At 38.1% G+C, this 15,256-nt stretch overlaps 1 protein-coding gene and 1 long non-coding RNA gene across 2 annotated transcripts in view; one reads left to right on the top strand and one right to left on the bottom strand.

Annotated features, from left to right (window-relative positions):
- Positions 1-676: 676 nt before the first annotated feature.
- Positions 677-4,470, bottom strand: LOC108444515. The gene is made up of 3 exons (XR_001859240.2): positions 4,383-4,470; positions 2,611-2,793; positions 677-2,207 (listed from the first exon to the last, which is right to left on the bottom strand). It is a non-coding gene; the product is annotated as an uncharacterized LOC108444515 (long non-coding RNA).
- Positions 4,050-15,256, top strand: part of LOC108444427 (c-Maf inducing protein) — a 26,282-nt gene continuing 15,075 nt past the window's right edge. The window contains exon 1 of the mRNA XM_017725643.2: positions 4,050-4,452. Within this exon, the coding sequence (XP_017581132.1) occupies positions 4,120-4,452 (333 nt within the window). The 5' untranslated portion in view covers positions 4,050-4,119. The remainder of the gene's footprint in view (positions 4,453-15,256) is intronic.

Below are 15,256 nucleotides of genomic sequence, written 5' to 3'. Positions count from 1 at the left end.
CCCTGAAAAAGACGCCGCTTAAAAGGCAGCTTATGTTGCTCCAAAATGTGTTCAGTCTTAATGGTGCTTTCACAAATGTGTAAGTTATTTACTAATATCCCCCATACAATGGCAGAACCTGGCCTTTAAACTTCACACTGGTAACAATCTGAATGGTCTTTTTCTTCTTTGGCCCAGAGAACACAATGTCCATTATTTACATAAACAATCTAAAAGTTTGATTTAACAGACCACAGTACATTTCCTCTGTACATCACTCCATTTCAGATGAGCTTGAGCCCAAAGACGTTGGCAGTGCTTCTGGAAGCAAGTGACGTGGCTCTACTGTGCATAGTACAGTTTTAGCTTGCATTTGTGGATGCAGCGACAAACAGTGCTTACTGACGGTGGTTTGTGTTCCCAAGTCAATGCAATGATATTCATCAAAGAAGTATGGCAGTTTTTCAATGTGGTGCTATCTGAGGGGTCAAAGATCAAAGACGTTCATTTGTGGTTTTTGGCCTTGTCCTTTACGCACAGAGATTTCTCTGGATTCTCAGAATCTTTTGATGATACTGTGCACTGTAAAGGCTGAAATGCCCGAAATCCTTTTGGAACCTGTTGCGGACATCAATTTCACAATGCACATTTACAAAAAACAATTAAGTTCATAAGATAAAACATTAAGTAACTTGTCTTTGTACTGTTTTTGTTCAAATACAGATCAAAGTAGATTTATAAATCACTGCTTTGTATTTTTATTTGGTCATTAACATTTTGGGATTGGGTTTGTATTTGTATGTAAAATCAAAGGAATTGGAATTAATGTCTGTATTTTTGCCTGATGATGATGATTATTGTTTTTGTTGTTGTTGCTGCTGCTTCTAAGACTTCTAAGATTTCAAGATTGTATTCCAACACACACTAATGTGCAAAAGTCATGGACCACTATTCATTTATTTAATTTCCAGTCAAAATTGTCATTAAGTACAGAAATATACTGTATATTATATGTGGAAAATATGTATTTAACAGGAAAATACACAGAAGAGACTAAATATTCAGAATATAATATACATTTTTCAGTATTTAGTGTGTCCACCCTGTACCTTTATTACAGCTTCTATTCTTTTCTGGAGACTTGCTTTCAATTTTTCCACACCTCCAAGGTTCAGTCTTGAATGTTAGCATTTTCTGTTTCTCATGATCCAAGTAATACCAACCGCTACATTGTACTTAATATTATCCAGGTGATCCACATAATTCCAGCAGCTTATTTGTTAAATTAGTTGTTTTACTTCTTTTTGGTCCATTTCCTTTTCTCAGTGATTTCGTCTTGACAGCTACACATTATTTCAGACTCATAGCATTAATGTTGTCTTCTCAAGATAGAAGGATGAACAGAAACACCTGTGGATTTTTACCAGATGTGAAGCAAGCTGAAGCAAATTGTCAAGAGACTCATTTTCTTGTAATAGTTTTTTGAACTCCAGTTTACTCTTTGACTGTCCCATTCCAAGCTCCTCAGAAATTAATGACTGTACTTTTTTTCCATTTTGAAGATGGGAAAATAAAAAATGGGAAAAAGTTGGTAACCGTGTAGTACATGGTAATAAAAAGTAAATAGTAGGTGATTTTTTAAAAGGCTGATCAGATCAGGCCATGACAGAGGCCTGTTTCACTTTCAACTTCATGTTGTAACATGTGATTCAATTTGTGGCTCGTTACTTGGTCTCACAAAAACGAAACCTAAATGTGTTCAGAGTAAATGCATCAATTCAGTGGTAAGGTTGAGTAATGAGGGGGTAGTATGGAAAAAAGAGCAATGTTAGAATTACCCTCTTCCTGTAGAGACCATTCTAATCTCAGTAGTGAGACAATCAATAGTGCTTCTTTTTTCAGTGCTTGACCCCAGACCTAAGGTTTGCCTCATGGGCACCTTTCATGTCTCTTCACACCTACAACAAAAGACTTCCTGTGGTCCGCTTCCTGTTGCCGCAATTGGTCAGGTGACCAAGTGTTAAGTCACTATGGCTTGTATCGCTTCATATGATTCATTTCTTTGTCAGATGCTAGTCAGGAGGTACGAAGGCCATTACATACAGGACGCCAAGCATTTTAGATTGCTTTTCTTTCTCTGCCTGGGCTCTGTGGGACTGCATAGCCTATCATCAGAGTACCCAGCAGGGACGTGAGGGCTCTGTCTCAGCAACCACACACTGAAAAGGCTGTAAACAAAACAGGAGAGGGACAAAGCATTCAGAGCTTAAGATCTTTCTCATGGGTACTAATCAAGCAAGTATCTTTACTTGGTGCGATGACATTATTGCCTGTAATGAGTTCAATGACAGCATATGACGTTACAGTAACGTTTGTCAGTTTTTCACCATGCATAGTCAATCGCCAAATAGATGTACACTGTATGTAATGAAGGCCCAACTTAAAGAAGATAAACACTAAAGGGTGATGGTTAAAATGTGCATGGGTGAAACATAATGTGCAAAACAAAACAGTGCCGTACTTTATGGCGAATTAGTAAGAAGATAAGAATCACATTGCCCTTTCCCTGGCTGATATGAAATGCCATTTTATAGGCCAGTATACATTTGGTGTTTGCACACAAAGGTTTACCTCTGAGTTTCAACAAGCTTGACTTCCTATCAAGTTGCTCATCTAGCGCTCGCTGTCCTGACTCAGACTGAAGACAGTTACGACGTCAAGAGATGAAAAAAAGTGCTGCCACATTCTTGGGGAGTGTCAGTGACTGTTGTTGTCTGTAGTGTGGGATGGCCCTCGCTGCCTTCCTGAGAAATTCTGTACAATTTAAGGGAGTGAAAAAGTGTTGAAATCAACATCATCACCCAGTTGACCAAGCGATATTGCGCTTTTTCTTCAGGAGACATGATGAACGCAGGTCACAGATTTTTTTGCGTGAAAGCACAAAGGTGAAACTTTAAGACAAATATAGATTTTTAGCCTGTTATGATGCCATTTTAACTGGCAGACGTTTTAGTTTAGGCCCTGTAAGACAGAACCGTCATGGCTCTGGTCATGGCTCCATTAGGAGGCTAATTAGTTCCGAGTAGCCCAAACAAAAGACGCATAAAGTAGACTGGCCTTCACAGCAGCCGTGTAGTTTACAGACAGGCTATTGGCCTGGACAAAGGAATCATTTCGCCGGCACAGAATAAGATCTACTGTAGTCCCAAATGATCTGGCCTATAGAACCCGTTCGTGGTTGAACCTGAAGGGAAAATCAGTAAAGGCCGCTCCGATTCGACGTACTTAAAAACGTAACGACACAGAAAATGGGGAAAAAACGACAGAATACTAAAAATCGTGCGCCCTCTTTCTCCATTTTGTGTGAAGGGAACTAGATTGGCTTTCTCTCCCTATCAGACAGTCGTGTGTAGACAGAGACACACAGCGCATCCGTTTGCCTCCCCATTGACGTCACCTCGGTGTCACATGACCGAGAGAGGACCAATCCAACAGCGCTATCGGAGAGCTCGGTTCCTCCACGAAGATAGAGAGAGAGAAGGGGGAAAAAAAAGACAGAAAAGGGAACCATGTCTACGAGCATTTAAAGAACGAAAAGAAAAGGCTACGGAGAAACATCCTCACTTTTGGATTCTGTTTTACTGTTTTACTGGACCCGTGTACGCGTTGGAGTGGCCGAACGGAATATGCTGTCGTGGAGAGTGACAGAATGGATATGGCAATGGCCCGAACATATTGAATAGCTCGTTGGACGGAGGGAGCGTTAACGAGGGGAAAAAGACGTTTTGACTGGGAACAGGGAGAAAAAAAACATCGGACTGTTCCACATACACCGTCCGTTTCTTCATCCACATACACTTTCGTGACGGATTCCTCGGCTAATGGCTTTTCTCGCCGTCCCTCGACTGTGTCTGTTTTACGCCCTTAGCACTGTTAAAACGACTGAGGTCGAATCGCGGTAGGTTTCTGTAGCCGAGGCTAACGTAACTGAGGCGACCGTTGGGATTTTAAATATAAATATATATATATTTATTTATATATATATATATATATATATATATATATATATATATATATATATATTACTCGTGAACTCCAACCGACCGCGTTCGGACCATTGGCACAGTGAAAAGGTTAACCATGGATTTTAACGGTAGCGGTGGCGGCAATGAGCTACACAACAACCAGTTTTATCCGTGCGAGGAGAGCAAGCCTTTGCTGGACGAGATGTCTGCGCCGACACCGCCAGAGGGGAATAATAACGCGAAGCAGGGCGCAGGGCCGCCGTGCCGGAGAAGCCTCCTCCCCTGCAGCAGCGGCATGAGGTACAAGCTGCTCCAGGAGGGCGACATTCAGGTGTGTGTGGTGAAGCACCCGCGGACCTTCCTCAGTAAAATCCTCACCTCAAAGTTCCTGCGGAGATGGGAGCCTCACCACCTCACCCTGACGAACAGCAGCCTCGTCTCCGCCACGGTAAGGTCCACGCTCGGCCACGGCGAACTGTTCCCTGAGTGGAAGAGGGTCTGAGAGATAACGCCTCCCCTCCTCCTACTACTAAAGCCATGTTGAAGCAGCGTTAAAGCAGCTACGTGCTTTCAGAAACAATGCGATGTCGAACAGCGGAGGGCTTTGGTTCAGTTTAATTTACCGTAGTAAGGCTTAAGTTAAGGGAAATAAGCTATATATCCGGTGTTAAACAGCCTTTGCTTCATTGCTTTCCTTGGCCTCTGGTTCAGATTCGGTTCTGTCAGCTGATATGCCGTGTCGCTTTGTTTTTTAAGGCTGCTCGTTTTTCTTTCTTTCATTTTCGTCGTTTTGTAAGAACCGCTACGCCTAACTTACATATTTTACGCCGTTTTGGAAGACGACGATCTCTATAATTTCGTTTATGTTCGTCGTTTTGTCGGAAGGGCCTTTTTTTGAAGCCAGCCTGTGGATTGTCTAAAAGAAGAAAAACAATAAGTAATACCTGGACGACTGACGTTAGAGGGGCAGTCAGCAAGGCAGAACTAGAAAGAGAAGAAGTCTGTATTACTCATATAGTGAATTAGATGACATTTGTGTTGGAGAGGTGAAGATGCTCAGTGGGGCCTACTATGCTACAGATCAGCTTTGTTGTGCTAAAGGTGATCTAAATGTTGATGGACCCAGACAGAATAACAGTAGGCCTAAGAGTGTCATCTGCAACTATTTGTAACGTGTTACGTTTTCAGCATTTTACAAGAGACTTCCATTACAACCTGTGAACAGACGTCACAGAATTGAGCAGCTAACTATAAACCAGTGTTTTCCCCAAAGTCGTTTTGTTACCATTGCTAGTGAACCCAAATATCCCAGTGACTTGTAGAGTAAGTTCATTTATTTGATTTTCGTGGATTCTACAATGAATATAACCTAAGCTCAGGATCATTAAAGGCTACTCTACTCAGGCAGAAGAGGCCTTCTTACAGTGGTCTCTTACTGATGTCACACCTATCTTTTTTATTTTTTATTTTGTTATGTTAGTGTTTTATCACTACCCTGTTTCACATTGTACCTATGTCAAGTCAGTGACTCATGTTTCACAGTAAATTCACAAGGTATAGTCTTGTTAAAACACGCCAGACAGACACAGGCATCGTAGGAACCACACTCAGGCAGTCTACTTACGGAGCTGTGATTTGTTTTAACAGTAATTAAGTCTCTTTAGGTTTTGTCGTGCTGTTATATATCAAAATAAGTCCTTCCGTATAGGCCACATATCGGTGCAGTTCTCAAGGGTTATATTTAGTTCAAGGATTTCTTATTAATGAGACTAAATAGTCATCCCAAGTTAAACGGTGGCGTCAAATTACTGTAGATCTCTCCATATATAGCATTTTTCAGCAGTGTAATTTGAGGGGGAAAAAGATTAAGGACTGTTAAGGCAAGTTAGGTTGGCATGCTGCTTTTTCATCAAATGTTACTTGCCTTTGTTTCTTTTCACATATGAGTTCCTATTGTTTGTGAGGTCTGTGGACTAATATATGTTTAGCAGGTGACCAGTGTTCAGTTGAGCATAGCTAATAGAAGGGTAGTTGACTGTGGCTAATGTTCTCTCTTGGCAAAGGTTAGGATGTTGTACTTGACATCTGGGATGGTTGTGGTTTTAAAATTCTTTTGTTCTTCTTATGTAGAGAAGATGTTTTGTTATCATGACCATCGTCATTGTTATGAGTATTTGTGTTTAATTCTAGGGATTTAAAAACGCTAAACCTGTGCTTGTTGTGATTCATTTTGTTTCTTGTTTAGGTTGGGAAACTTTTTTTTTTAAGCATGTTTGACCTCATTTGACTGGCAGAGGTATCATGTGATCCTAATCTCAAAAACTGCAGCATTTTGCTGAACTCTTCCCTTTTTCACTAACTTAACCTAGAGTCGAACACAAAATGCTTCTGTTTGATAGCTGATTCTCTGTAAATTGCTGCCCGTTCTCTGTAAAAAGTGATCTCTCTGAAAGATACGAAAGATGTGACTCACCCTTTTCCTTAAGCACTGAGAAACTACATCATATTTGCGTAATGCCAACCCATTATAAATACTTCCTGTCACTCCTTCATAAAAAGACATCAAAGCTTTCCTTCCAAACGTGTTTGCCTAAAGCCACATTCATTTTCTTGTGGATGGAAGGAACAGGCCTTGTCTGTCCTGAAGGGTGGCATACTGAATTTTCAATGGGGTCAGATTATTGCTATTGCTTGGCAGTACTGATGATATTTAGTATGGTTAACAATTTTCTAACAATAATATTAACAAATTAATTAAGGGAATGTCTTACAAACCTGGCATAGATTGTTTTAGACTGTTTTGTTCTAGTTACACCAAAGGGAGTTTTACATAATATTGTAAATATTAACTGCACTCCTAGGAAGGAAACTCATTATTAATTCATTATAATTGATTTTATAATTCAAATCAAGATATACCATTGTGAATTATATATTGACCAGCACTGGTTCTGACATCTGTTAGATATAATACCAGATGCAGAAACTATACACAGTGCCTTTTTTTTCAAGTTTTAGTCAACAAGATCGAAACAGTGGGTCACTTTTAACTTTTAGAGTAGTAAGTTCAGCTTTTAGAGTAGCAAGGCCAAAATAAAAGCTGAAGAGACAAACTGCTGATGTTAAATGAAACTAGTTTGTTGGGATGTCATCGTGTACTGGTATACTGCAGTGTTAAGTTTAATTCTTCTACCATGCACATCTACTGTCAGTTTTTTTATGTTTTATACAGTCATTGTGCCTTACATCACAAAATTCAATTGTTATATAGCCTCTCTTGTTCATTAGGAGGGCATTTTCAAATACTACAGGATATCCACCTGAACTGTTATTGACATACCAAGTATTCAGCTTGCCATAGCTTTTGTTCAAGTAATGGTTTCTTAGCTGGAGCAAAGAGTCTAATGTAACAGAAGTCTTTTTCACCCAATACAAAGAAGCAAACCTCAGACACCAACCATGTCTTTGCTGATTTCCTGCATTGTACAAGTTTGCATTCTTCTGAACTGTTTCTTTTAAGTTTTTATAGCTGTATGAGCTACTGTTATTGGCTGGGCCTGGTATTTTTACATTTGTTTCATTGCTTTATGCTGTATGAGAAAGCATGGTTGAATAAATAAAGGGTAGTGAAAAGAGCAGTCAGCTGATCATATGGGATGCAAAATATAAATTCAGTTTCCTCATTTTTCATCATATGGAAATTCCTCCTTGGATTCCTCCTTGAATGCCTTGGCTCCCTCCTTGTAATGGATTTGATTCTAGGTGTGCATATGTCATGGTAATCGCAGCAACTTAAGAAGGTTTTGCCAGTCATGAAATGGTTTATATCCCTGTTTCAACTAGGAATGCACCATATATCAGAATCTTATCGGTATTATACTTCAGAGAGCATAACGTGACCCTATGCTGAAATATCTGCATTTTATTAGTTTTACTGAATTTTTGAATGGATAGAAATAAGTATATCTGTAATGCTTATCCAGGTGACTATTTCCACATATTATAAATGTTTTGTATTGTATTGTATTGGTATCAGCATTAACACAATATTGGTATTGCTTAAGAATTCCCATATTGGTGCATCGGTTTGCCCTGACTACTGAAAATGTAACAAAGCTTTCGGGATGTTACAGAGCATGGACTTAGAATTATAAGATTCTGTCTGACATAACACTGCAATATTACCAGTACATGACGACATCCCAACAAAGTAAATAAATGTGGAATAACCCGTCAGAATTAATGTTTTAACCATATCCACAAGCTCCGCAATAAGCGCTTCTCAGGACTTGATAGCTTGGTCATGAATCCTAGACTTTTTAAAATATTTAATAAAAAAAATAATAGTAACAAAAGGGTAAGTTGCATTACCAACTGAAACAAAATGCAGGTTTATTTAGCTAGCATTTTGTGCTAATCATGTTAAAATGAGTTAGCTTGGTCAGCAGCTAGCTAAATTATTATCTCTGTGAAACTGAGGACTAACCTTAATGTAAAAGGTAAAGGCTGAGTTCAAGGATCAGGTTCTGATCACCTGATAGGGACATCTTTCAAAGTTATTAGCTGCTTGAAAATTAAATACTAAAGTTAACTAACTTACCTTCCTTATAGGCAGCTAGCTGTTGTCCATCTTAATTAGCGAAAGTAGTCAGATATATTAGCTAACTAACTAAAATAGTGTCATAAAAGTACATTTTAAACAGCAGAAGCGCACACAGCAGCAAAGAGAGAATATTTTGAACGTTTAAGTAGTACAATAGATGTATGTTTATGGGTGAACATGTTGGAGCCTTTTGTGTTTTCATGGTTTTTTTTTATCCTCATAATGATATACAATAGATTTCCCCATAGTCACAATTTCCATACTGATATAGTACAATAGATTTATATTATGAAATTAAAAGATAATACTACTGTATTTCCCCGAAACAGCTACCTTTGTATTTATATAAATTTCATGTATTATTAGTATTTATGATGTTAGAGGTTGAATATTGAACAGTTTGGAGAGGTTTTGTACTAGTTTGACTTTAGTCACAGATAAAATCTTATAATTTTATCTATGACTGAAAGAGAGAGGTCTCAGAATTAAAAGGCTCAATCTGCATTTGGTGCATTCCAGAAATGGTATATTACAAATATCTTACGATGGTGTATGGTGGCCAAAAGTATCTTAAAACAGTGACTTTACAAGAGTTTGGCTGTTTTTTGAAAATTAAATTATTGACCCTCAGTGTCTCAAAACTGCGCTGAACGCAGAGAGAACCTTAGAATTGTAGGCTTTCATTAACATTAACAGTTGGTGTCACTGCACTGATACAACAGAATTCTGCACCGATCGTGATCGTTATATGAAAGTTATTTAACCTGTGTATCACCAAAAGTAGAATTTTCAGTGATCTTGTTATGAACATCTAAACACTGTGTGTGTGTGTGTGTCTGTGTGTGTGTGTGTGTGTGTGTGTGTGTGTGTGTGTGTGTGTACCCCTACATTTTCACTTTTACATATTGGCAAACTATATGCTCTTAATGTTTTTTGGTAATTATTGATAAACTTCTGTGCTCCTAAAGCTGTTCTGGTGCTGTTACATTGTATTTTAATTAGGCCTTCCTACTCTCATAACTTCATTAACTGGACTGCATGGGGTTAGTTTAGTCTTAAATAGCCTTTATTGTATCTGCTGTGGTTATGCTAACAGCGGTTATGTTCGCGCCAAGCTAACCATGTATTCAAGTGAAGAGGCTTTTATTGTCACTGGGTTTCAAATTAACTTTTAGCAGCTCTGTCAGTTTTTGAAAACTGGAAAACAGGAAAAGCTGAACCAGTATGTTGTTAGGTATGCGCTTGTTCTCTGATCCTGTTTCCTGGCCATAAATGGTGATAAGGAGAACCTTTTATTTTAATAATTATTATGACTTATCGTAACAAGTCTCAGAGTCAAAACTAGCTGCTCTGAGGTGATACCCAGTCACTTTAGCATTCACTGCAGCAAAATCACGCTGAAGCACGGTGGCGTACCAGAACGCAGCAGCATTTATTTACAGTTTCAAAATGAACCTAAAATGAGGAGAATGGGGGGGTCTCAGGATGGATAAAGCAGAAAGTAAGCAGTAGTTTTTCCAGCAGCTTTCCTAGCATCTCTCTCTCTCTCTCTCTCTCTCTCTCTCTCTCTCTCTCTCTCTCTCTCTCTCTCTCTCTCTCTCTCTCTCTGCCTCTCTGCCTCTCTACCTCTCTGCCTCTCTGCCCCTGTTTCTCTCTCAGCAGTAGCAGCAAAAAAATGAGGCACCTCTACACTTCTCAAAGGCATATGGACCCCATTTGTTCTACCTCTGACTAGATGTGTTATCCACCCGAAAGCATAACCAGCATTCATGTTTGCAAACATTCTGATTTGGACTATAGAACATTGAATAATAATATGAACAAAATAGAAAATTGTGTTGTTCTAAGTAAGGTGTAGAAGATGACTTTTTCTTTGAATGAAAAGAGTATTGATTCCTCTCTTAAGCTGGAACAATTGGCTATTGGGTAACTGTTACTGATCATCAGTCAGTTGGGATATAGTCATGTAAGGGGCTTGCATGTAAAAGATTTCTAAAAGAACTTCTCTCTGTTTATAAAATAAAGATACATGGACACTCCAATTGTTCTCTGGAAATAACAGAAATGTTTGTTGTAATTTAATCAGTCGATGTTGTATCGTAAAGCCTGTCTTGTAAACAGTGTGGTCAAGTCTTTAGGTATCCTGGTTCTTTTTGCAGTGCCTGTTTGACATTTCTCTTCTTTAGAGAAAAAGCATTTCTTTCCCAGTCATGTGACACTTACTCTGTGATGCACAATACAAAATCCAGTACTGCTCGGTTTTGCTAAAAGTCTTATGTTTGTGTCCTAGCATTTTTAGGTTTTACCTGATCTATACTGGTTGTTTTACCTATGTGAGCTTTTCAGAGGATTAAAGAGTAGATGAAATGGTATGTAATGACAAGCTGGCCAATCAGTATGTTCTTTTACTTTACAGAGTAATATAGTTGGAAAATTATGTTTGGAAAATAATAATGTGCTGCTATTTTCTCTCTTAAGCTTGCAAAGGCATTTTTAGTGTTTGTCTTTCAGTGCCTGGATGAAGTTTTTTTTAAACAAAATAAGCATCTTCTGATTTTTGATTAGGTCACCATACACCAGTGGGTGAAAAATGATAGTAACCAATGTGTTTCACCTTCCCATTAACAAGTCAAATTAAAACCTACTAGTTCCGAGACCCCTGATACCATCTTTCTCTAGAAATATGCTGTGGTGCAGAAGGAAAGTCCATTATAATTACCAGTCCATGTTCAACTTGCTAAAGCTTTTGACTTTGTGTACCTTTTTACTACAGACATGCCTGCAGTCATGAGATCTTGCTGCTGCAGGTTTCCCTTTTTTCGTTGAGACTGAGCTTCCCAGCATTCTTGCACCAGTGGTTTTGTTGGTTCCTGTAAATTATGTTATTGTCTTATGTTATGCTGTTCTAACTTATTGTATTATTTCTGCGATATTATATTAACCATGATGGTGTTCTGTGTTGCAGCTTGCTAGGTCAGCTTTTATTAATAAAATAAAGGTAAAGTATCGGTTTTATTCAGCAGAATGGTGCAATATAATATTTATCATTATTGTGATAAATTACATCACAATATGTTACAGTGTGCTTTTCTGAACATTATGTGGATATTGTCAGTACTTAAAAATCACTGCCCAACTGCATGCTTGATTTAGAAAGAGAGCATAATTATTCCTGTTTAATTGGATATAGCGTCGCACAGTGTGTGAAATGTTGAATACATGTTAATGGATTTATAGCTTTTTAAAATACTTTTAAAATGTGGCACTACTTTGTCTGTTCTAACTTATAAGCCGTGACACATCATATATCCTAAAAAAACTTCCTGAAGTGTTGTGATATTACATTTGGCCAAATCGCTCTATTACCCAGTCTCTGAAAAGCTGACTGAGTGGTCCTGCTTGATGATCATGCTCATGTTCAACATCAGCTGAGTGTTACAGCAAAGCACAGACGTTGAGGTACTGTAAAGGTTTAGTTGTACTTAATATGAAGCATTGCAGTATGACCACAAAATATTTCTGTTACCTTTGTCTGTCATTGCAATTATAATGTAATTAAAATACATGTTTGTAATTAACACTAAACCCATAAGTACTACAAACGTTTGAGTTTTGATTTCATGAACTTGCGCCTTAATGACTGCCTTCATTATACTGAGTTCTGCTAACTTTTCTTTAAATTTTTAAATATTCTTCTCTTTCCTCTTCCTTATGCCAATATATGTAAATAAAGGGACTACAGTGTACAGTGATTTTTGATACAACTGCACAGCTTTTTTGTGCTGTTTTTGTTGTCTCACACAAAGGAAGCTTTTATGAAGAAGTGAAACCGTTCACTGCTTTTGCAAGGTGTACATGAAATTCCTGTTTTCTCACACTCATTTTTACAGGCTTCAGATATTTGTTGGTGATTCTGAATAAATGCTCAAATACCTGTTATCAATAGCGCCCTTAAAAATAATACTGACACCTTCATAATCATAATTTTTATACTTTAAATGTTTTTTGTTCATTTTATGTAATTTGTTTTGTAACTGGATAAGTAGCGACTGAGGATACACTCAGCTTCTTGAACTGATTGTCATTCAACAATGAAAACCTATCGTTTTTAATATTTCACTAACTTATCCTGCTTCAGTTGTTAAAAAAAAAAGAAGCGAGTTTGTGAAATCATTGGGAGGAGTGTGGCTGTGCTCAGCTTTTGACTAATGTTATCTGGTTATAACATGCTCCACTCCTCTTTCCACTGCTTTGTGTGGCCTAAATGATCCATTTCCATGGAATCACGTAGCATATTTTCAAGCACCAATCAAAATGTGAAAGACCACATAATCATATCCTGACAAAAACAGGCTAAAGATAGCTAGCGTTTACACACTGATAGGAATATTGCAGGTAGGCAATGTCCTAATGGTAGTGACCAAAGTAAATGAAATAGCTTACTCGTTATTTTGATATAATTGATGAAGGGGCTGACGATTCAGAGGAGAATGTCAGAGCAGATGTGCAAGTCGTCAGATTAGCACAGGTTAGTAAGTTAACTAGCAAACTTAATTAAGTAAATGTGCTCTGGCTAGTTAACATTTACCACTGAGCAAAAATATGCCTTTTAATCTCAGCACCTACTTCTTGCCTTACGGATTTAAATGATTTTAAAGTGATTTACTGCTGTCCATAGAGTGCTGTGCATTTTGCACTGAAGGGAAGTGTGCCTTACTGCAAACAGTGCTCACATGTTTTGTGAGCAGTCTGATGAACGGTAGTTTTATCTGTCCTCAAATCACATGTCCCTATGTACATAAGGTTGATTTTGCAATGAATACATCAGTCTCAACAGTTGCATAACTACAGTCAAATGACTGTTTTTCCCCAACTGTGCAGGACTGCAATGTTCTACAATGTTCTCAATGTTCTTTGTGAATTTCCTTTGTTAGTCACAACCTCAGGAACCTTTTGTTCAGTGCATCTAGATATACTTCTTTGCATCTCAAGTCTAGGTTAGAATTTTTTGTTTTGAATATAGTATTTTGAGCCTCTGGGTTGGTTCTTAGCCAGCACAACATTGATGACAGTGCTTCCCACATGTAGGTTATATTTGGGCAACCCCTCCCCCAACCACAACTATTACCAAATACATTGACGACCACCCAAGAATATTATGTCCCATTTTAGCAATATCCAAGTTCCATTTTGTCCCAGTTTAATACGTTCCAGAGATTTAATATTATTTAATATTTTTAATCCACGTTATACTAGATACACCAACAGCTGGAACCAAATTTTTTTGTATGCGTCAACACACTTGGCTGATTCTGAGTGATGAAGATTGCGTATCATGAAAAGCATGGGAGTTGTAACATTCATTTAATTGATTTGCGTATTCTATTACCTGATTATCCATATAGACAAATAACCTTCCCCACCACCTCCTTGTCTTATTCCAAGGTTTGTTTGAAAATGAATGTTGTTAAAATGAATTTCAGAGCATGTCTGTGCTGTAGAAAATGCTCTGACATTTGAACACTGGAAGATGAATTAACAAGTGTAAAACATATCACTGGTGCTTCTCACACCAAGACATGCAAGACTACCTACTTTGCTATGAGTCAGGCTACTTGACGTAATGTAAATGGCGCAAGGGTGTGCGCGCCACAAAAAAAGCAGTTGCGGTGCCCCAACCCTGCGCATGTGGTTGTGCACCTCCAAATTTTTGTAACATCTGTAACTATCATCATGTGTGCATTGAACAAATTTGAAGGGAAATTTGCTGAGGAGGTTTGTACAGTTGCATGTATGATCCTCTACGATATCACATCATAGAAAAAACTGTGGTGATGGCTGCTAAAAACATGTTTTCTTCAGTTCACGCCCTCTCCAGAGCCTTACGCTACACTCTGCTGCATTAGTAACTCAGCCTTTACAGCACTCTGCCTGCACCGCGGTGGCTAAACAAACATCACATGTTGCAGCTACATTTATAAATGACGAGCTAACTGCTGAGGTATTCTGTGATTTTCATTTAATATGGTCTTTATTGCATTCTGGGTACTTTTAAAATTATACTTGGTTCTTTTAAAGTTATAAATTCAGATGTGAACGGTCTCTCATTACATCCCTCTACTGAATACTGTAAAAAAATGCGTCAAAAGGCACTGATATTTTGGATTTGGATGGGACCAACATCACTGAGCAACTTTAGTGTTCTCATAAACATTACCTGCCTTGTAGCATGTAAAACTAATCCTTCCAAAGTTGAACTGGCTAAATAAATGTCTTTGTTATTGGTGACTTATTTGATTTCGATCCAAATGTAATGAAGTGGAGATCAATGTCATGTGTTCTGAGAGGACGATATACCGCTACTTATTATACAAACGCAACCGATTGACGTGTTTGCGCATAGGAATATGGGGTGATGGAGGAGTCAAAACGAGTGTCAGTGTGTTGAGCAAAATGACAGATCTATTCTCTGAGGTCAGGGTATTAAACCTAGTGCAGGTATCTGTGCATAGGTCAGATTTCAGTTTCATTCATAGTCCTTCCATTTAAAGTGCATTTTGACTGACTAACTACTCACATTTTCTAAACTGCTTATCATTTTGGGTTCAGATAATGTAAGTCTTTTATTTCCATCTTGGAACAGCTGTAT

This window comes from Pygocentrus nattereri, chromosome 7, assembly GCF_015220715.1.
Source record: "Pygocentrus nattereri isolate fPygNat1 chromosome 7, fPygNat1.pri, whole genome shotgun sequence".
In the NCBI taxonomy this organism is placed as follows: Eukaryota; Metazoa; Chordata; class Actinopteri; order Characiformes; family Serrasalmidae; genus Pygocentrus; species Pygocentrus nattereri.
The sequence above is the reverse complement of the archived record's forward strand: the minus strand, read 5'-3'. Positions and strand labels throughout refer to the sequence as shown.